We start from the raw sequence: 20,865 nt of genomic DNA on the forward strand, positions 1-20,865 counted from the left end.
GACCCACAGAAGAGGTGCCTTTTGGAGTCCCAGGGTCATCGCCCTGCTTCCCCGACTGTCCATAGAGGGAACGTCTTCCCTGCAGCTCCCAGGCCACTCAGGGATTCAGCTCCAGGTCGGTGATGTATTCCTGGACCCAGTCCTCACTGGGGTCGGCACAGACCTGCCGGCCTCTTTTGGTCTTGAAGCTGAGGAGAGGAGCAGAAGGGTTACACACTGGTGAGTGCAGCATGAGGGGGATCCTGGGCCCCCAGGGACCCCTCCCTCCTTCTGCCCCGGACATCTCAGGGCCTGTCCACATGCTCAAATCATGTCCCTTTAACCCTGGGTTCACAGACCTTCCTGGGTCTCCTATGGGGGTCCCCTCGGAAAGCCAGCACTGTTGTTTGGCAAATGAGAGAGAGGACAGCTTCCTGCTGTCACCCCTTCCCTCTCCTCCCTCTGCCCAGGGGCAGACCCCCAGGACCCTCTGCAGGCCCCAAACCAGGTGAGAAAACACGGCAGGGGCCCCCCTGGTGTCCTGAGCTCTGAGGAGGTGCCTCAGACCCCCAGGCTCCTTCCCCAGGGCGGGCAGGAAGGCTGGCCCTTACATGATGCCGGGCTTGGAGCACTGGCTGCTGGTCTCATAATAGTCGTCCACGAATTTGCGCGGGATCTGCCGGGAGACGAAGGAGAAGCAGCAGTCGGTCGGGGTGTTGGTACCAACTGTGAGAGAGGGACAGACCGTGGTAAGTCCTTGTTCATGGGGAAAGGCAGCCAAGCGGCCCCTCGAGGGTCAGGCAGACCTAAAGGAGGTAGCGCCGGGGGTGGGGGGTGGGGGTGGGGGAATTCAGGAGGAAGTGGTGTTATTTCAACTGGATTCCAGAGGAGACCAAAGGCTACACTGGGAGCCCACTGGACACAGATTCCAGCTTTTGTCAGAATCCCACTTGGGCTTCATTTTCCCAGGAATCCATAAAATGGGCTTCCCTCCCACTGTCTCTCAGAGCTAGAGAATAGAATTGCTAAAAACCACCCTGGGAAGGAAAGTTCTTCTCAGGAAATAGTGTCTGAAGTCTCTCTGAAGCTCTCTACTTAAGGGCTCAGGTGAAAGACCCTGGCCAAGAGTTGGGGACAGGCCTCACAGGTGGCAGAGCAGGTGTGGGCAGAGAGGGCCGCGGTGAGCAGCAGGACAGCCAGGGCGGCCCCGGGGACCTCCATGATGCAGGACGATGAAAGAGAGTCAGGTGGGCCCAGTGGAGCTGGACTCGGAGACTTGAAGCTGCAGCCTCCTGCTGGGGTCCGGGCTGTGTCCTCTCTTTATAGGCAGCCTTGGGACACTAGAGGATGGAAACTTGTGGAGACCGAGGCGGGGGGTGTATTTTTCATCACAGCGTTGGTATCATGCTGTGAGTGGCAGAAGCCAGCAAAGCTTTGGGTCACCACAAAGGCTCAGCGTATTTGCAGGAACGCTTGTGTTGCTTACTTGATGGGGAAATGGTTTCCCCAGTGAGAGGAGGTGAGAGGCTGGTGTGACCCTGTGACAAGGTTAGGTGGTGCTTTCTCACAAGGGCAGGTCTGTATACCAAGCATCTCCCCACAGAGCTGAACCTTCTGGGACCCACCCCCAGCTGTCCCGACAACACAGCTCTGACCTAGATGATAATACCACGGAGTCTTGAGAAGCCCCCCGAGCCAAGCTAAAAGCACACCCTGGGTGGGGACAGATCTGGGGAATACTCAGCTGCAGAAGGGGCCAGGGTGAGGCTGGCCTTGCAGACTTTGGCTCATTCCTCAAACAGTCTACCTTAAGCTTTTGATTGCGAGGCATCCATTTCGAAGATATCCATCTTGAATAAGCACATCCCCCGATACAGAACTAGATGATGGGCCAGGCTGCCCTACCCATGGAGTTCCCCTTTTAGAAAGTTCTGGATGACCTAGATAACTGACCATTTGAGTGGCTTCCCTTTTCCCTTCCACACTTTCTCTCTTATCTTTTAAATTCACTAATAAAGAGTGAACCTGCAAAACTCTGGGCACCCCACCCTCACCCCAATAAAGGCAGAGCCCCAGGTCTGAGCTCTCTCCCTCTGAGACCTCACTGTGCAGCTGCAGCCGTGCTGTCTACCCTCTGGAACTCCTAGTAACAAAACTTGTCTTTCAAAGTCCCCTGATGGTTGTTGAGGTTCATCTTACACTAATAATAAGAACCTTAATGGCCCGTCCAGCTTGAACACTGGCTCCAGCTGGGGAAATATCTGTGGGGCCCCCACAAAAAGAACAGTCCAGTCAAATTCCTGCAGACATCACCATTAACAGGCTGATGGACACAGAATATCTAGTCCCTGGTTTGGAGAAAGGAATGGCAAACCACTTCAACATTCTTGCCTTGAGAACCCCATGAACAGTACGAGAAGGCATAAAGATATGACACTGAAAGGTGAACCCCTCAGGTTGGTAGGTGCCCAAAGTGCTGGAGAAGAGCAGAGAAATAACTCCAGAAGGAATGAAGAGGCTGAGCCAAAGTGGAAACGACACCCAATTGTGGATGTGTCTGATGGTGAAAGTCTGATGCTGTAGAGAACAATATTGCATAGGAACCTGGAATGTTAGGTCCATGAATCAAGGTAATCAGAAGTGGTCAAACAGTTAGAACTGGACATGGAACAACAGACTGGTTCCAAATAGGAAAAGGAGTACGTCAAGGCTGTATATTGTCACCCTGCTTATTTAACTTATATGCAGAGTACATCATGAGAAACGCTGGGCTGGAAGAAGCACAAGCTGGAATCAAGATGGCCAGGAGAAATATCAATAACCTCAGATATGCAGATGACACCACCCTTATGGCAGAAAGTGAAGAGGAACTAAAAAGCCTCCTGATGAAAGTGAAAGAGGAGAGTGAAAAGTTGGCTTAAAGCTCAACATTCAGAAAACGAAGATCATGGCATCTGGTCCCATCACTTCATGGAACATAGATGGGGAAACAGTGGAAATAGTGACTTTATTTTTGGGGGCTCCAAAATCACTGCAGATGGTGATTGCAGCCATGAAATTAAAAGACGCTTACTCTTTGGAAGGAAAGTTATGACCAACCTAAACAGCATATTCAAAAGCAGAGACGTTACTTTGCCAACAAAGGTCCAACTAGTCAAGGCTATGGTTTTTCCAGTAGTCATGTATGGATGTGAGAGTTGGACTGTGAAGAAAGCTGAGCACCGAAGAATTGATGCTTTTGAACTGTGGTGTTGGAGAAGACTCTTGAAAGTCCCTTGGACTGCAAGGAGATCCAACTAGTCCATCCTAAAGGATATCAGTCCTGGGTGTTCATTGGAAGGACTGATGCTGAAACTGAAACTCCCATACTTTGGCCACCTCATGTGAAGAGTTGACTCATTGGAAAAGACCCTGATGCTGGGAGGGATTAGGGGCAGGAGGAGAAGGGGACGACAGAGGATGAGATGGCTGGATGGCATCACCGACTCGATGGACACAAGTTTGGGTGGACTCCGGGAGTTGGTGATGGACAGGGAGGCCTGGCATGCTGCGATTCATGGGGTCTCAAAGAGTAGGACACGACTGAGCGACTAAACTGTACTGAACTGAACTGAAAAAGGAGATGCCAAGAGTGAACATCGACGCTTTAGGAATCAGTAAACTAAAATGGATGGGAATGGGTGAATTTAATTCAGATGATCATTACATCTACCACTGTGGGCAAGAATCCCTTAGAGGAAATGGAGTAGCCCTCATAGTCAACAAAAGAGTCCAAAAGGTAGTACTTGCGTTTCAAAAATGACAGAGTGATCTCGGTTCATTTCCAAAGAAAACCATTCAATATGACAGTAATCCAAGTCTATGTCCCAACTACTGATGCTGAAGAAGCTGAAGTTGAACAGTTCTATGAAGACCTACAAGACCTTCTAGCTGGGCTAATTGGGAGCTAATATGATGACCCTTAAACTGTTGCTACCCTTTAAACAGAAAAACTCTGCCAGAGATCTAGCCTATGGACATAAGCACAATGATGAGGTCACCTGTATAACAGCTTATTTATAACAATTAAAAGATGCTGCTGCTGCTAAGTCGCTTCAGTCGTGTCTGACTCTATGCGACCCCAGAGACGGCAGCCCACCAGGCTCCCCCGTCCCTGGGATTCTCCAGGCAAGAACACTGGAGTGGGTTGCCATTTCCTTCTCCAGTGCATGAAAGTGAAAAGTGAAAGTAAAGTCTCTCAGTTGTGTCCGACTCCTAGCGATGCATGGACTGCAGCCCACCAGGCTCCTCTGTCCATGGGATTTGCCAGGCAAGAGTACTGGAGTGGGGTGCCATTGCCTTCTCCAAATTAAAAGATCACTTACAACTAAATATGATAACAAATTCACCTCTTGTAGTAATAATTTGCCCTTAGAAACTGTGGAGGTAAATAAATTTTAGAGGAAGTCCTTGCTATTAAAGAATCCTAGAACATTTCCTGTTTCCTTATTGTAAAGTCAAGGCATTTCCAGGGTTTGTCTAGCACTTCAATGATATCATTAACGACTCTTCTGAAAATATCTCCCTTCAACAGTTTGTTGGCTTTTCTTCTTTGGGCTTGTCACCTCCTGGTGGGGAAATAGCTGCCGCTACTCAGCCATCACATCTTCTCAAAAAGTCTCATCCACTGCATAAGAGGGAGTCTCACAGGAGTGGAGAGAAAGTAATGTTGCTAGTGTTTTAAATTGCAATTGGGCTTTTTTAAAATCATAATTTGTAATGTTGACTATAGAATACGCTCAAAAGTAGTTAAAGCTGATTTTAAATATATATAAAATGCAGAAAAGAATAGAGAATTGTTTCATTTCTGAAAGTTGGGTAGGCAGAGTGGCAAATGCAAGTAAGGATGTGGAGCCGGGGTTGGGGGGTGGTGTTCGTCTATATTCTTCCTGTCTTATTGTGACATAAATGAACTCAGGCACAATCTGAATAAAATGTCTTTCCCTAAAGGTAGGAAAAGTTCTATTATCCAAACCTAATGACTATTAACGGAGAAGGCAATGGCACCCCACTCCAGTACTCTTGCCTGGAAAATCCCATGGATGGAGGAGCCTGGTAGGCTGCAATCCATGGGGTCGCTAAGAGTCAGATACGACTGAGCGACTACACTTTCACTTTTCACCTTCATGCATTGGAGAAGGAAATGGCAACCCACTCCAGTGTTCTTGCCTGGAGAATCCCAGGGACAGGGGAGCCTGGTGGGCTGCCATCTATGGGGTCGCACAGAGTCAGACACGATTGAAGTGACTTAGCAAATGACTATTAATTTGGTTTATTTCTTTCAAGTGCATTTTCTCCTAGGCTTATGATAGTTCCATTTACTTATTTGCTTTTTATCTCTTTTTACCGTGTATGTGGGAAAGGGAAGGGACATAATTGTAGCCATGATATGAATGCAAATTTTATTTTTCTTATTTACACTTAACAGTACAAGACTTTTCCAAATCATTCCAGTATTTTTAAGAGCTGCCTAATTTTCTCATCCATCAGCCTAGTGTATTAATATTGTCATCCACTACTGTAGCACATTTGGACTGTTTTCAGTTTTTAATTGCTGTAAATATGCTTCACCAAATATCTATCTGCATAAACCTTTTTCAACAAATGAGGTTTTTTCCCCATAGGATATTTTCCTAGCTGTAGACTTTCTGGGCCAAAAAATAAGGACATTTAGGACTCCTGCTTTACAGAGACACCCCATGTCTAATGTGCATTCATTTATATACCCAACTGTTAAACAAGATTTTAATGGTATATTGTAGGGACTGGTGAATGTTTGATGAATGAAATAGTGATTTAAAAGCCAGATTTATCTATCACATCAAATCTGTCATGTCCCAGACTTCCCCAATTTCATTCTGTCCCTCTGAGTTTTGATCAAACACAGCTCAGGCTACTGAAGACTCTACAGCATCAGTAGATATGCCACAGTCAAAACACCTTGAAGAACATTAGAAATGTCTGCTCTGAGAAAAGCAAAAGGTAATGGTATGATCCATAAAGCTCTGTTCGTGGTAGAAGACCAGCTAAGCTTGGTCCCCTAGTGACGGCAACTCCTGGCTCCCCCACCTCCTTGTTCGTGAATCATTTCCTCAGAAGCGGTCCGAGCAACATGATGTCATGGTCCTTTTCACCCAGGATGCGGTTTCCAGTGGGACTTGTGTGCTCGGGGTGCTGTGGTATCACCCGTAGGTGTCACCCTCTGTGATCGGAACAGCTGCAGCAGAGCATCAGATGTGCTCTGTGGGAGGAACTATTAATCTGTAGATCTTTCCATGTCCTCACGGCTCTGACACTAGCATCATCTCACCTCCTGTCACTGGCCAAAACCTTTCCAGCCAATCAGCCCCAACAAATGAGCAACTGGGCTCTTCTTGGATGCTCTGAACCTCTGTGTGACCCCCAGGGACCCCAACATGTACAACTCCTAACAAGACACCATGCAGCAACTTCCCCTCTGATCATGCCCAGCCTCCAGTTTCTCATGCTCTAGAGTTGCCTATAAAGGGACAAGGATACAGGATGGACTCCCAAAGGATGGAGGCAGCAGCACTTGCCCCATTCTATCTTGACTTTGCCCTCTTCCTGCCTATCATTGATGAGTTCCCATGCTGCTCTGGTCAACCATCTCCTCACTCCATCCCTCAGCTCATGAGTTTTGTCTGTATCACAAGACTCTCATCCTTCCTTTCTCTTAGAATTGTTTCTCAATGCTCTGGATGGATGTCTAAACCACATCATTTAAACTCTATGGTTGAGATTTCTCACATGAAAGCAAAGAACTTCACAGAAGGTTTTAAAACATTCTGAGCTATTTCCCAAACTTCTCAGGAAGTTTTAACTATCTTGTCTCTGGATCTGGTAGACCCATTGTTAGTGGGGAAAATTGAGGTCTAATGCATTCACTACTACTACTAAGTCGCTTCAATCATGTCCGACTCTGTGCGACCCCATAGACGGCAGCCCACCAGGCTCCCCCATCCCTGGGACTCTCCAGGCAAGAACACTGGAGTGGGTTGCCATTTCCTTCTCCAATGCATGAAAGTGAAAAGTGAAAGTGAAGTCGCTCAGTCGTGTCCAACTCTTTGCGACCCCATGGACTGCAGCCTACCAGGCTCCTCTGTCCATGGGATTTTCCAGGCAAGAGTACTGGAGCGGGGTGCCATTGCCTTCTCCGGCATTCACTAATAAGATGCAAATGCCAGGTCCAGTTGGTTCCTAGGATGAACAAAATGACAGAGTCCCTTGGCTCTCCCAAGGAGCTCCACCCTTTGGGTGATGTACAGAAGGTGGCATCTTGCTGGTGATTGTCTCTGTGGACCAGATGAATTTCCCCAAAAGAGATGGAACAAGGGCTCCCTGACCCAATAGCTATATTCTCTGAAGAGGGAGACAGAGACTGAGAGCAAGATAGGCAGAGATTCAAAACAGTAATTCACGGTCAAGAAGAAATGCTCAATTTACTTGGTTCATTTTGTGCCCTACTCCGCAGCCCTGAGCACTAACATCACCAACTTCTGGCCGGCCATCCTCCAAGGGGGGAAGAAATTGACCTGGCTTTTCTGGGGTTTTTGATTGCCACTTCCTCATGGTTAGGGCAGACACCTCAGAGCCTGCTGTTTCTCTCATTTCTCTCCAGACCTGTCAAAAATTTGTTGATGATCATGTGTTCTTATCCTGGTGTAATATCAGAATCATTCCTCCTTCCTAGTGACAGGCTGGGCTTGTGTAGAGGAGACAGCCCATGGGACATGGGGTGAGGAGTGGATCGGCAAAAAAAGGTGGTTTATTTCTTTCTGTTTTTCTCTTCTTCCCAGGATTGCATTTTTTGCATCTTGCTTATTCATATATAATATTAAAAATCAAGTCTTTCCATGTCATTCTATTTGTGTAAGAGGCTGGCATTAGGCTCTTAAACATTAACCACTATGTCTGTCAGTTTACCAGTCTAGCAATGTAGACTATATAGTTGGCTATCAATTATATGATCATAGATAAACTACCACAAAGAAACCACTGTGCTTAAAATTTTCCCCATTTGTGAGTTAATTTCCATAAAATAGGTTCTGAAAAATAGAATTTCTGGATCAAAGAGTATGGCCATGTTTACAGCTGCTGACCCTCCTAAAGTGTTAAATCCAGACTTGTAGGTCTATGGTGAGTATTCAACAAATAGACAAATTACTGGAAAGATAATCTTGAGTTTCACCATCCTTGTACCTCCAGGCTTTCCAATTCCGTTCTTTCCATCTAGGGCGTGGTTAAGCTTGGCTTATCCTTTTTGGTGTTTTTGCATGTCACGTTTATACAGTTAGGACAATTGTGGGAGTCCATCAGGGTGTCCGGCTCTATGGAAGAAGGCTGTGATCATTCACTTCAGAGAGAAATCTGTCACATGGAAAGGAAACAGCTAAGCCTGATCCCTGCTCTGTGTACTGTGCTTCATTACTCAGTCGTGTCTGATTCTTTGTGACCCCATGTACTGTAGCCTGCCAGGCTCCACTGCCCATGGGGATTTTCCTGGCAAGAATATTGGAGGAATACTGGGTTGCCATGCCCTCCTCCAGGAGATCTTCCCAATCCAGGGATCGAGCCCAGGTCTCCCACACTGCAGGCAAATTCTTTGTCATCTGAACCACCAGGGAAGCCCAAGCTGATCCCTGGGTGATGCCAACTCCTGGCCCCACATCTGGAGAAACAATTTCCTCATAAGTCAGTTCAGCTCAGTTCAGTCTCTCAGTCATGTCCAACTCTTTGCAACCCCATGGACTGCAGCAAGCCAGGCTTCCCTGTCCATCACCAACTCCTGGAGCTTGCTCAAACTCATGTTCATTGAGTCAGTGATGCCATACAACCATCTCACCCTCTGTCGTCCCCTTCTCCTCCTGCCTTCAATCTTTCCAAGCATCAGGGTCTTTTCCAAGGAGTGAGTTCTTTGCATCAGGTGGCCAAAGTATTGGATTTTCAGCTTCAATATCAGTCCTTCCAATGAACACCCAGGACTGATCTCCTTTAGGATGGACTGGTTGGATCTCCTTGCAGTCCAACGGACTCTCAAGAGTCTTCTCCAACACCACAGTTCAAAAGCATCAATTCTTCGGTGCTCAACTTTCTTTATAGTCTAACTCTCACATCCATACATGACTACTGGAAAAACCATAGCTTTGACTAGTTGGACATTTGTTGGCAAAGTAATGTCTCTGCTTTTTAATATGCTGTCTAGGTTTATCATAGCTTTTCTTCCAAGGAGCGAGTGTCTTTTAATTTCATGGCTGCCATCACCATCTGCAGTGATTATGGAGCCCAAGAAAATAAAGTCAGTCACTGTTTCCATTGTTTTTCCATCTATTTGCCATGGAGTGATGAGACCAGATGCCATGATCCTTGTTTTTTGAATGTTGAGTTTTAAGCCAACTCTTTCACTCTCCTCTTTCCTCATAAGCAACCACGCAAATTGGCAACTGAATGATTCTTATGTACACCCTAAACCTCTCTGGTAACTAAGGGATTTACATGCATGGTCTATTCTTCAAAATCACTGTGTTGTGTGTACTCTGAGAAATGAGAAAACAGAGTTTCAGTGAGATTGTCCAAGGTCACACAATTGGTAATGTTGTGATCAAAACTGCAGACTAGAGCAAGCCCCACACTCTTAATTAAACACTAGGAATTTGTTCCTCAGTGTTCCACATGAAGCAGATTTACCAGGAATGTAGAATTCTCTGTCAAGAGACAACCTACCTCAGCAAGTCAGAAGTAAGGAATTGTTGCTTAAAGACCCCAGAAAGGATGTTGTTGCTATCGGTCACTAAGTTGTGTCCGATTCTTTGCGAGCCCATAGACTGCAGAACGCCAGGCTTCCTTGTCCTTCACTACCTCCCAGAGTTTGCTCAAACTCATGTCCTTCAAGTTGGTGATGCCATCCAACCCTCTCTTCCTCTGTCGTCCCCTTTTCCTCTTGCCTTCAATCTTTTCCAGCATCAGGGTCTTTTCCAATGAGTCGGCTCGTCACATCAGGTGGCCAAAGTATTGGAGCTTCAGCATCAGTCCTTCCAATGAATATTCAGAACTAGTTTCCTTTACGATTGAATGGTTTGATCTCCTTGCAGTCCAAGGGACTCTCAAGAGTCTTATCCAGCTCCACAGTTCAGAAGCATCAATTCTTTGGCCCTCAGCTTTCTTTATAGCTCAACTCTCACATCCATACATGGCTACTGGAAAAACCATAGTTTTGACTATATGGACCTTTGTTGGCAAAGTGATGTCTCTGCTTTTTAGTATGCTATCTAGGTTTGTCATAGCTTTTCTTCCAAGGAGCATGCATCTTTTAATTTCAAGGCTACAGTCACCATCTACAGTGATTTTGGAGCCCAAGCACTGTTTCTACTTTTTCTCCATCTATTTGCCATGAAGTGATGGGACTGGATGCCATGATCTTAGTATTTTGAATTTTGAGTTTTAAGTCAGCTTTTCCACTCTCCTCTTTCACCCTCATCAAGAGGCTTTCTCTATCCAGAGATGATAGAAATCCAGAAATTTGAGCCTGGCAGTGCAGTCTCTTCTAGATTGAGGATGTTTGCAATTCAGAAGAGGTGGCTGAGAAGATGAACTGAACCTTTCACAGCCTTTCTCGGCTAGAGGAAAACAAAGTCCAGTGCTGCCCAAGTGAAGGGACTGCAAGAAACCATCCTCTGTCTGGGCTTATAGGAGGAAAAGTAAATGAGAAGAAAACCATTCCTTGAACAAAGTGGAGGCCAGGCCCCATCACCCAGGTGGTTTAGAAAATCTCAAACTCTAAAACATTTTTAAACATGATCCCAGATGCTGATGCCACAAATGCCTTGAGAAGAAGCTTGAGCTTTTTGGTGAGGAACTGGAAACTACCACGAATATTGTTGCAAATTTGTAAAAGTAAAAATACAAATTTTGGGTCCAAAAAATGCAAAAACTGAAATAAAACCTCGGAGTAGACTAAACTCAACTGAAGAAATATTGGCCAAGTTCAAACATACCAAAATGAACCAAGGGGAAACAGGAGAATGAAAAATACAAAAGAGCGGATAAGAGCACATAGAGAATAGAGCAGGGCATCTATTTGGTTAATTAACCATCTAGTTAATTAGAATCTCAAAATAAGAGGAAAGAGAGAATGAGACAGCAAACAGATCTGAAGAGATAATGGCTAACAGTTTTACAAAATGGTGAGCGATGTAATTCTGAAGATTCAAGGACAGAGGGCATTATCCCCATTGCTATCAATGGGCCAAGTTTTGTATCAGCCACTCCTACTCTCAGTACTAGCTGGAAAAGGAGAAATACCACTGATGCTGGTCCCTGTCTCACCAGCCAATCCTGATGGCTTTGATGAATAATGCGTTTTCTGGGACTTTTCATAGAATATAATCTGGAGGATCTTTCAGCCTCACATGGTTTATCTACTCCGTCATGCCCACTTCCATAGTCATTTTTATCCCTTTCTTCTCCACCTGTCATGGCCATTCAAGTATTTTAACTTCACTCAGCATGAGCCATTGCCTTCTCCAGCATTCTGGAGATTTCCTGGCTGCAAAATCGCACCAACCTCTGCGATCCTTGCCAGGAAGTTATAGCCTATATCCAGAAAGAGTGCCCCCAAGTCAATAAATTCCTCCTAATCCATTCTTGTGTTCCAGCTTCCTTGATCAGTTTAGTTCAGTTCAGTCGCACAACCGTGTCTGACTTTGTGACGCCATGGATTGTAGCACGCCAGGCGTCCCTATCCATCACCAACTCCTGGAGCTTGCTCAAACTCATGTCCATTGAGCTGGTGATGCTATCCAACCATTTTGTCCTGTGTCGTCCACTTCTCCTTCTGCCTTCAATCTTTCCCAGCATCAAGGTCTTTTCCAATGAGTCAGTTCTTTGCATCAGGTGGCCAAAGTATTGGAGCTTCAGCTTCAACATCAGTCCTTCTAATGAATGATCAGGACGGATTTCCTTTAGGATTGACTGGTTGGATCTCCTTGCAGTCCAAGGGACTCTCAAGAGTCTTCTCCAACACCACAGTTCAAAAGCATCAGTTCTTTGGCACTCAGCTTTTTTTATGGTCCACCTCTCACATCCATATATGACTACTGGAAAAACCATAGCTTTGACTAGTTGGACATTTGTTGGCAAAGTAATATTTCTGCCTTTTAATATGCTGTCTAGGTTGGTCATAGATTTTCTTTTAAGGAGCAAGCGTCTTTTAATGTTATGGCTGCCGTCACCATCTGCAGTGATTTTGGAGCCCAAGAAAATAAAGTCTGTCACTGTTTCCATTGTTTCCCCATCTATTTGCCTTGAAGTGATGGCCCCAGATGCTATGATATTTGCTTTTCGAATGCTGAGTTTTAAACCAGCTTTTTCACTCTCCTCTTTCACTTTCATCAAGGGAGTCTTTACTTCCTCTTTTTTTTCTGCCATAAGGGTGGTGTTATCTGCATATCTGAGGTTATTGATATTTATCCTGGCAATCTTGATTCCTGCTTGTGCTTCGTCCTTGATCAAATCACCCTCAAAATCCAGACCCAAGTTTCTCTCCCAGCTCAGGCTGGTAAGTGCTTGCTAAATTTTGTTGTTTCTTTGGAGTATAGTCTCTTTCGCCCTTATCAGAAATATAATTTACTGACATGAGAAGACTATGTAACAAAAATATATGGAATATATGAATGGTCTTATATCTATTAAGGAATTATTTCTATTAAGTAATTTAAGTCCTCCTCCCTACCAAAATTCTCATAGCCTTCAAAAGCAAATTCTAGCAAACATTTATAGAAGGGGTAATGGAGAAAGAATAAACTTTTTAAGAAATGGTACCAAAGTAAGTGGACATCTATAGACCAAAAACAAACAAAAAAAAAACAAACAAAACCAAGAAAACTTGACCTTAATTTCATACCTTACCCCCAAAAAATAACTCAAAATACATCATGAACCTAAACATAAAACATAAAATGACAAAACTTTTGGGAAAAAAAATAAGAGCAACATCTTCTAGACCTAAGACAAGGAAAAAAAGTTCTCAAATTTGATACCCAAAGCACAACCCATAAAAGGAAAAATTGATAAAATTGGAGCACATCAATTTTAAAGTTTTGCTCTTCAAAAGACTTATTTGACAAAGCTCTTGTATTTGGAATATATAAAGAACTCTCAAAATTCAACCTTAAACAAATGAATGAACGATTCAATTAAAAAGTGGACCAAAGCCATGAACAGACATTTCAGGGAAGAGTACATACAGATGGCCAATAAGCAATGGTACTGTGACTGTATTTTTTTAATTCTTTTTTTTTTTTTAAGATATAGACTGAAGCAGGCAGAATAACGACACTTCTCTCAGAGGCCATGTCCTAATCACTGTAACCTGTGAATATATTACATTACACAGAAAAGAGGGATCAAGATAGACATCAACTGATTTTGAAATAGGGAGATTATCCTGGATTATCTGCATGACCCAGTGTCATTATCAGGATTCTCATAAGGGTAGCAAGAGCGTCAGTGTCTGAGTGATGCAATGTGAGACAGATTTGACTGTCCATTGCTGGCTACAGATAAGGAATGTGGAACAACCTCTAGAAGTCAAAAAAGACAAGAAAATGGATCTTCCCTTAGAGCCTCCAAAAAAGGAAGGCAGCCTTGCAGATACCTTGATTTCAACCCAGTAGAGACCCATTTCAGACTTCTGACCTCCAGAAAGGTAAGAGAATACATCTGTGCTGTTTTAGGCCATTAAGATTGAGGTTCATTTGTTACAGCAGCAAAAGAAGCTAATACAACTGAAGCACTGTGCTGAACACCTGAAACTTACATGATATTGTAAATCAACTGTATTAAATTAAATTTTTTAAATAAATAAAAAGTAAGAAGCTTATAGACACATTTACAGATAAAATGATACTATAGTGATTTTAAAACATGGCCATGATTTCTTTGACACTCCTCCCAAGAAGAGGCAGGGATCTAGGTCCCCTCTCCTTGAATCTGATCAGGCTTGTGACAGCTTTGACCAATAGGTTATGATGCAAGAGATACAATAGGACTTCTGTGATTAAGTCATAAAAAGCCAGGCAGATTCTTCCTTATTCACCTGGAACACTCATCTTTGAGCCCTAAGACTGCCATCTAGAAGGGCCATATGTACACAGCTCCAGTGAAATTCCCAGCCCAGGCACTGCATGTGACTGAAGAAGCCATCTTAGAAGTGGATCTTCCAGCCCAGATGGTGAGAGCTATTTCTGACCTGGACCGCTGGTGGCATCATCGCTGATACCACATCTGTGTGGTCAGATCAGCTGTGAAAGAACATCAGCACCTTCTGCTTTGTCGGGGAGCAGCACTTAGCACACACTTCACAGATCTATCTGTCCTGGAAGGAAGCCTGCTGCAATACCAGCTCCTGGCCACCCCCTAACTAGGAAATCATTTCTTGAGAAGGACCTCAAAGAACAAGCAATTTCATCAGAAGTATTTCCAACCAATGGAGAAACTGAGATATTCATACAGATACTCTGAACATCCCTCTGTTAACCAAAGGGTGTTGACAGCCCTGGGTTGTGCAACTGACACCATGACATCAACACTGTGATTAAAATATTCCCCTCCTGTCACCCTCAGTTTCCGTCTTCAGTGCTTTTTTGACTTTCCAAAAAAGGAATAGTAAAGAAGATGGATTCCATGAACTTGAGAGGGGTCATCCACCCCATCTCATTAAGGTCAAGATTCTATGTCTATGCTATTCTTGGTGAGAAATCCTTTGTTGGCACTTTGAAAAGGAAGTGTTCACTGCAAGTCAGCACGGGTGAAGCTAGGGCAAGTGAAGCTGGACTAACTCTACTTCCATCTCTGGCAGCAGTGGACATCTGAGGAAACGTGAGCTGGAAAAAGCTGTGAACAAAGGCTCTGATCTCTAGCATTTAACAAAAGTAACCCAGAACCAGCTGGAAAAACAGTAAAGTTCAGGAAACTCACGTACAGTCTATTGTGGGCTGGCATATTATCCTTTGTGCTAGCGTAAAAACAAAAACAGCAACTTTACCCCCAACTTCAAATCTCTTGGCGCCTTAATCCTCCTCAAGACCCCTCTCTTACTCCAACCCTTCTTTTTTAAGTAGATAAGTAGGGTCAGTTATGCAAGAATAAAGCTTAAGGATACGGGTGCATGCTGCTTACAAAAGCATGGAAGGCAGATACCTGAGTGTTACCAGGAACTTAGATTCAAGAGTCCAGAAGTTGGCACAGGAACGCAAGAGATGGTACGAATGAATCAACTTCTCCCCTCCTCCTGCCCACGTGTGTCCCGCACTTCCCCCACATCTGATGCTCTGCTCACCAAGGGACAAAGGCCAGTATCGGCCACCTGCCCCTTCCTGGTGCACACCCAGGAACCCACAGTCAGCAGGGAGGACAAAGGCAGCCATCAGAGGCATCCACTACATGTCTCTCCATCTCTCTGAACTTAAAAAGAACTGGGAGAGGCCCTGCTCCCCGCTGGGCTCTGGTTTGCTGGGAGAAATCAGGCAGCTCAGACCCTCTCCATCCACCTACAGCGGGGAGACTGAAGTCTCAGGGGGAGGAATCCACAGTCTTCTCTTCCTGTTTTCCCTTAAAGCAGCTGACAAGAGCTCTTGTTACATCCACCCACCTGTTCTCCAGGATGCAGCTACCTTCAGGGCCCACATGGATACAAGGGAAAGTAAACTGTAGAGTGACCAGACAGAATGGACCTGGACAATGGCCTCACCTCCCTTCTCTTCAGTCACCTGCTCATCTATTCCTCAAATGTCCCAAACCTATTTCCACCTCTAAGTCTTGGCCTTGCTGTTCCCACTCCCAGGACACACCTCCCCTGATCTTTGCAAGCCCAGCTCCTTCTCAACAAGCCAGTCCCAGCTGAAATGACAGCCCCCCTGAAGAGCTTCCCCTAACTGGCTTACTAAGTAACCTTCACTCAACCTTCAGGTTCCATCGCAACACCTTGGCTCATTCTCTTCCTAGCTTATACCTCCATCTCCCTCTCCGTTGCTTGTCTGATTCCCCTCTGGAATTTGAGCACCTGAAGAGCAAAAGCCTTGCTTTTCTTGTCTGCTGCTGTATCCTCAAGTTCTAGAAAGTGCCTGGAACACAGTAGCAGTTCAATAAACATAGGTTAAAAAAAATTAAATTATAAAATAATTTTAAAAATTAAAAATAAAGTAACATTAAAAAAAAAAAAACCCTACTGAATGAATGAACCTCAGCCCTAAGGAAGGTCTCAATATGGGCACATGGGAAAATTTCACTCACTTAGATTGTTAGGGTACATATGCAATGGGGCAGGACCTATGGTTCTTGTCCCCCATATCTTCTACCTACCATTTGTCTGTGGAAAAGCTTTTGCCAAAGAATAAGTTTAAAGAAGTAAGAACATGCAGAAACAAAGGAAAACAGTCACAGGAGACTATGTAATAATAGTGTGTTCATTAAGCATAGTCAAGGACCTTTAGCTCCTTCTCAAGGGCCATAGATAATATTATGATCCATATCCTGTGAGTTGTCTTTTATTAATAGATACTGAAACTCTCACCAGGTGGAAGACGTGAACTACGTGATGACCAGGCTGTAGCTGTGACATAAGCTGCCACAATTCTGAGAACCAGACTCAACCCTGGAACTGAAGATTAACAGTACATAAAATAATCAAGATGACGCAGGTCAGACCACTGAGGACAATTTCAACATGACTGTCAGAGCTGCCTGTGCTATTTCTGCATGTATCTGCCTTCCTCTGTCTATAAAAGCTCTTGTTCACTGATTGTCAGTGGTGGGGAGGTGGCCTTTGAACAGATGTCCATTCTTGCTGGTTGCTGGCATCCGAAACAAAGCAAATTTTACTTTCCACCAACCTGGCCTCTTCATTGGCTTTTGAGTGGCAAGCAGCTGAACCTCACTGTCCGTAACACATACACCTTTCAGTAAGCATGCAAATCTCTAAAAGCTTAACAGCTTAACAAAATTACCCAAAAGGTCCCATAGCTTGTAAGTGGTGAATTCCTGGGCTTGAAACAATGCCTCTGACTAGATCAAAAGTTCCTGCTCTTTGCATAAGAACAGGGGGTTGACATTTTTCCTATTAGTAGGGGACATTTTCTTTGCAAACAAACTGGAACCCTACTATGTAAAACTGGTAAAAACACAGATACTTAACACCACAAGATATCACCCCACACCATTAGTATGGCTACTCTCAAAGATACAGAAAATAACAAATGTTAGTGAGGATGTGGAGGAATTGGAACTCTTGTACAATGTTGTTGGGGATATAAAATGATGCAATGCCTGTCGAACAGTGTGGTAGTTCCTGAAAAAATTTAAAATGTATTTACCATATGACCCAACAGTCCCAGTTCTGGGTGTATAGGCTAAAAAAATTGAAAACAGGGGGAAGAAGGAGAGGGTGGGATGTATGGAGAGAGTAACATGGAAACTTACATTACCATATGTAAAATAGATAGCCAGGGAGAATTTGCTGTATGACTCAGGGAACTCAAACCAGGGCTCTGTAACAACCTAGAGGGGTGGGATGGGGAGGATGGTGGGAGAGAGGGTCAAGAGGGAGGGGACATATGTATACCTATGTCTGATTCATGTTGCTGTTTGGCAGAAGCCAACACAGTTCTGTAAAGCAATTATCCTTCAATTAAAAAATGAATAAATTCAAAATTTAAAAAAATTGAAAACAGGATATTAAAGAGGTATTTGTATGGCCACATTCATAGCAACATTTATTTACAATAGCTAAAAGGTGGAAGCATTCCGTGTCCATGAACAGATGGATGGACATGCAAAACATGGTATATAGACAGTGCAGTAATATTCAGGCTTAGAAAGGAAATTCTGACATGTGCTCCAAAATGGACGACCTTGAAGACATTATACTAAGAGAAAAAAAGCCAGTCACCAAGAGACTAACTCTGTATGATTCCACTCATGTGTGAGATACCTAGAATAGTCGAATTCATGGAAACAGAAAGTAGAATAGTGATTGCCAGTGGCTTGGGGAGGGAGAATGAGAAGTCACTGTTGAATGGAATAGAGTTTCTGTTTTGCAAGATGAAAAAAGTTCTGTGGATGGATGGGGGTAGGCTGTACAACGTATGAATGTACTTAACACCACTGAATGTACACCACTGAACTGTACCCTTAGAAATGTTTATGATGGCAAATTCTACATTACATGTATTGTAATCACAATGAAAAGAAATGGGAAAAAACCACACAGGTGCCTGATCTGAATTTGGTGGGATTGGAGGTGGGGACAGTCACCCCTGCCTGACCTCCTAGTAGGATAACCAATCATCCCTGTGTCAGCACTGAAAGTCCCACATCCCAGGAACCTCCTTGGTCCCAGGCACCCAGGATGGTTGGCATCTTCCATTTTGGTCACTAAACCATCCTGGCATCCTGAGCATGGCCCCTGCAGCACACACTTAGGGTGACAAGACACAACTGTATTCTGTGGACAACACTGCCCTGCCTCTGGCTCCCTCAGCTCTGTCCAGAAGAAACTGTCAGTCAGTCTTGTCCTGGAGGCTGGCCTAGCTGAGCAGAGAGCCGGAGCCCCTGCCTGGGTAGCTAAGAGTCTGATGAAAGCTCCTTGGGCTGGGCAGGGGGCAGGGCCCTTCTGTTCCATGTAGGTGAAGGTTTCCAGTCCACCCTGGCTGGTGAGGCCCAGCTGTTCCAGGAACCCCCTGGACCCTGATCCCCACCAGCCCCCATCAGGCCTAGACCTTGTGCTCAGGATGAACCCTGCATTCACCCCCACATCTGTCTCCAGCATTGGGCTGGAGCTGCTGATCCTGAGACAGTCACCCGGCCTCTGAGCTCATGGTCCACACCTGAGGTCAGGCTCACCGAGGGGGCTTAACCAGGGTCCCAGGGGAGACCGGGAGAGGGGGGCTGTTTCTGACACAGTTCCTGGTCTCTGGGCCTCCCCCACCACCACCCTCAAGACATCAGCCAAACGTGAAAGCCAGGGTCACTCTCTGCCTTCCTCTTTTCTTTGTCTAAATTGACTGAGTTCTCATATTTTAGGTATATCATTGGTCACAGGGCTTCCCAGGTGGCACAGTTGGTAAATAATCTACCTGTTTTCTTTCTTTTACAAGTGGTTGACCAGTTTTCCCAGCACCACTTGTTAAAGAGATTGTCTTTCCTCCATTGTATATTCTTGCCTCCTTTGTCGAAGATAAGGTGTCCACAGGTGCATGGATTTATCTCTCAGCTTTCTATTTTGTTCCATTGATCTATCAAGATCTATCAGTATGGAACATCAAGACAGTACCATACTGTCTTGATGACTGTAGCTTTGTAGTAGAGCCTGAAGTCAGGCAGGTTGATTCCTCCAGTTTCGTTCTTCTTTCTCAAGATTGCTTTGGCTATTCAAGGTTTTTTGTATTTCCATACAAACTGTGAAATTATTTGTTCTAGTTCTGTGAAAAATACCGTTGGTAGCTTGATAGGGATTGCATTGAATCTATAAATTGCTTTGGGTAGTATACTCATTTTCACTATATTGATTCTTCCAATCCATGAACATGGTATATTTCTCCATCTGTTTGTGTCCTCTTTGATTTCTTTCATCAGTGTTTTATAGTTTTCTATACATAGATCTTTTGTTTCTTTAGGTAGATATATTCCTAAGTATTTTATTCTTTTTGTTGCAATGGTGAATGGGATTGTTTCCTTAATTTCTCTTTCTGTTTTCTCATTGTTGGTATTCATGTCACTGTATGGCAAAACCACTACAATATTGTAAAGTAATTAGCTTCCAATTAAAATAAATAAATTTATATTAAAAAGAAAAAGAAAAAAAAATCTGCCTGCCAGTTCAGGAGACATAAGAGACGCTGGTTCAATCCCTGGATCAGGAAGATCCCCTGGTTGAGGAAATGGCAACCCACTCCAGTATTCTTGCCTGGAAGATTCCATGGACAGAGGAACCTGATGGGCTACAGTCCACGGGGTCACAGAGCACATGCACTGCACAGCAGCATTGATTATAACTCCAAGGAATCAAAACTGCTATGCAATCTCAAATTTTTGTATGTTTTGACTTCCTGAGCAGCAACTTTTTATAAAGGAGGATCAGAGCCCAGCTTTCAAGGAGCCAGAAAATCCAGTAGTCCTCAGCCCAGCCCTGTTTCTGTTGCTGGTCGGCACCCAGAATGATGAGGTTCAACCTGGCCACCCTGGCCTTCCTCCTCACTCTTGCTGTCCTGCACTCGGAGGCTAATTAAGGTAAGACCTGCTACTCTCACTGCTCTGAACAAAGAGAACACAGGGGCTGGAGACTGAAAGTAGGGGTGGGCAGGGTGCGGGGCTGCAGTGAGGAGCTGTGGGTGGTCTAGAAAACCGGTCTGGGGTTCCTGCAAAACAGCATCTTTCCCTAGGGTGTCTCCCTATTTCTGGTTGAGGCTCACTTCTGCCTCCCCTGGGGTGGGGAAAACCTGCCTCTGAAAACAGCCTTCCTGGCCTTTGGTCCCCAGCCTCGAGAAGCTGACCCAGAGCCCTCCAGGTGTCTGCTCAGCTGCCTCCGGGCAGGAGCAGAGTCTGGGCGAGAGGAAACCACAAAGGATCACGTTCTCTTCACGGCTTAGATGGGGTTTGACCATCTTTGGATGGTTGCCAGCATTGAAAAACTGGAAACGTTAAAAATCCCTATTGCCCATTTCTTTCACAAATATGGAAGACCAAGCAGACATGAGCCCGAGTTTCCACAAGCTCACCTCCAAATGGGACTGAGGTGGAGGTGCTGTCCCTTAGACAGGGGGCGCTGCCCAGGCC

General features: G+C 44.8%; 2 protein-coding genes across 2 annotated transcripts in view; both read right to left on the minus strand.

Moving 5' to 3' along the window:
• LOC129651405 (WAP four-disulfide core domain protein 18-like) overlaps positions 1 to 8,498 on the minus strand; it is a 31,508-nt gene extending 23,010 nt beyond the window's left edge. Inside the window, exon 1 of the mRNA XM_055580141.1 lies at positions 8,492 to 8,498. The gene's annotated coding sequence lies outside the window, so the exon portion shown is untranslated. The remainder of the gene's footprint in view (positions 1 to 8,491) is intronic.
• Positions 98 to 1,200, minus strand: LOC129650871 (C-C motif chemokine 3-like). The gene is made up of 3 exons (XM_055579666.1): positions 1,125 to 1,200; positions 591 to 705; positions 98 to 188 (listed from the first exon to the last, which is right to left on the minus strand). Exons 1-3 carry the CDS (start codon positions 1,198 to 1,200, stop codon positions 98 to 100), a joined length of 282 nt encoding a protein of 93 aa, XP_055435641.1.
• Positions 8,499 to 20,865: the final 12,367 nt, after the last annotated feature.

Source organism: Bubalus kerabau, chromosome 4 (assembly GCF_029407905.1).
Source record: "Bubalus kerabau isolate K-KA32 ecotype Philippines breed swamp buffalo chromosome 4, PCC_UOA_SB_1v2, whole genome shotgun sequence".
NCBI lineage: Eukaryota > Metazoa > Chordata > Mammalia > Artiodactyla > Bovidae > Bubalus > Bubalus kerabau.

Excerpts from the sequence above, each read along its gene's own strand:
- LOC129650871 (XM_055579666.1), bottom strand. The coding sequence starts at position 1,200 with ATGGAGGTCCCCGGGGCCGCCCTGGCTGTCCTGCTGCTCACCGCGGCC. Across the intron at positions 706-1,124 it reads CCACACCTGCTCTGCCACCT|TTGGTACCAACACCCCGACC; the intron begins GTGAGGCCTGTC and ends CCTCTCTCACAG. Across the intron at positions 189-590 it reads TGCTCCAAGCCCGGCATCAT|CTTCAAGACCAAAAGAGGCC; the intron begins GTAAGGGCCAGC and ends TCCTCTCCTCAG.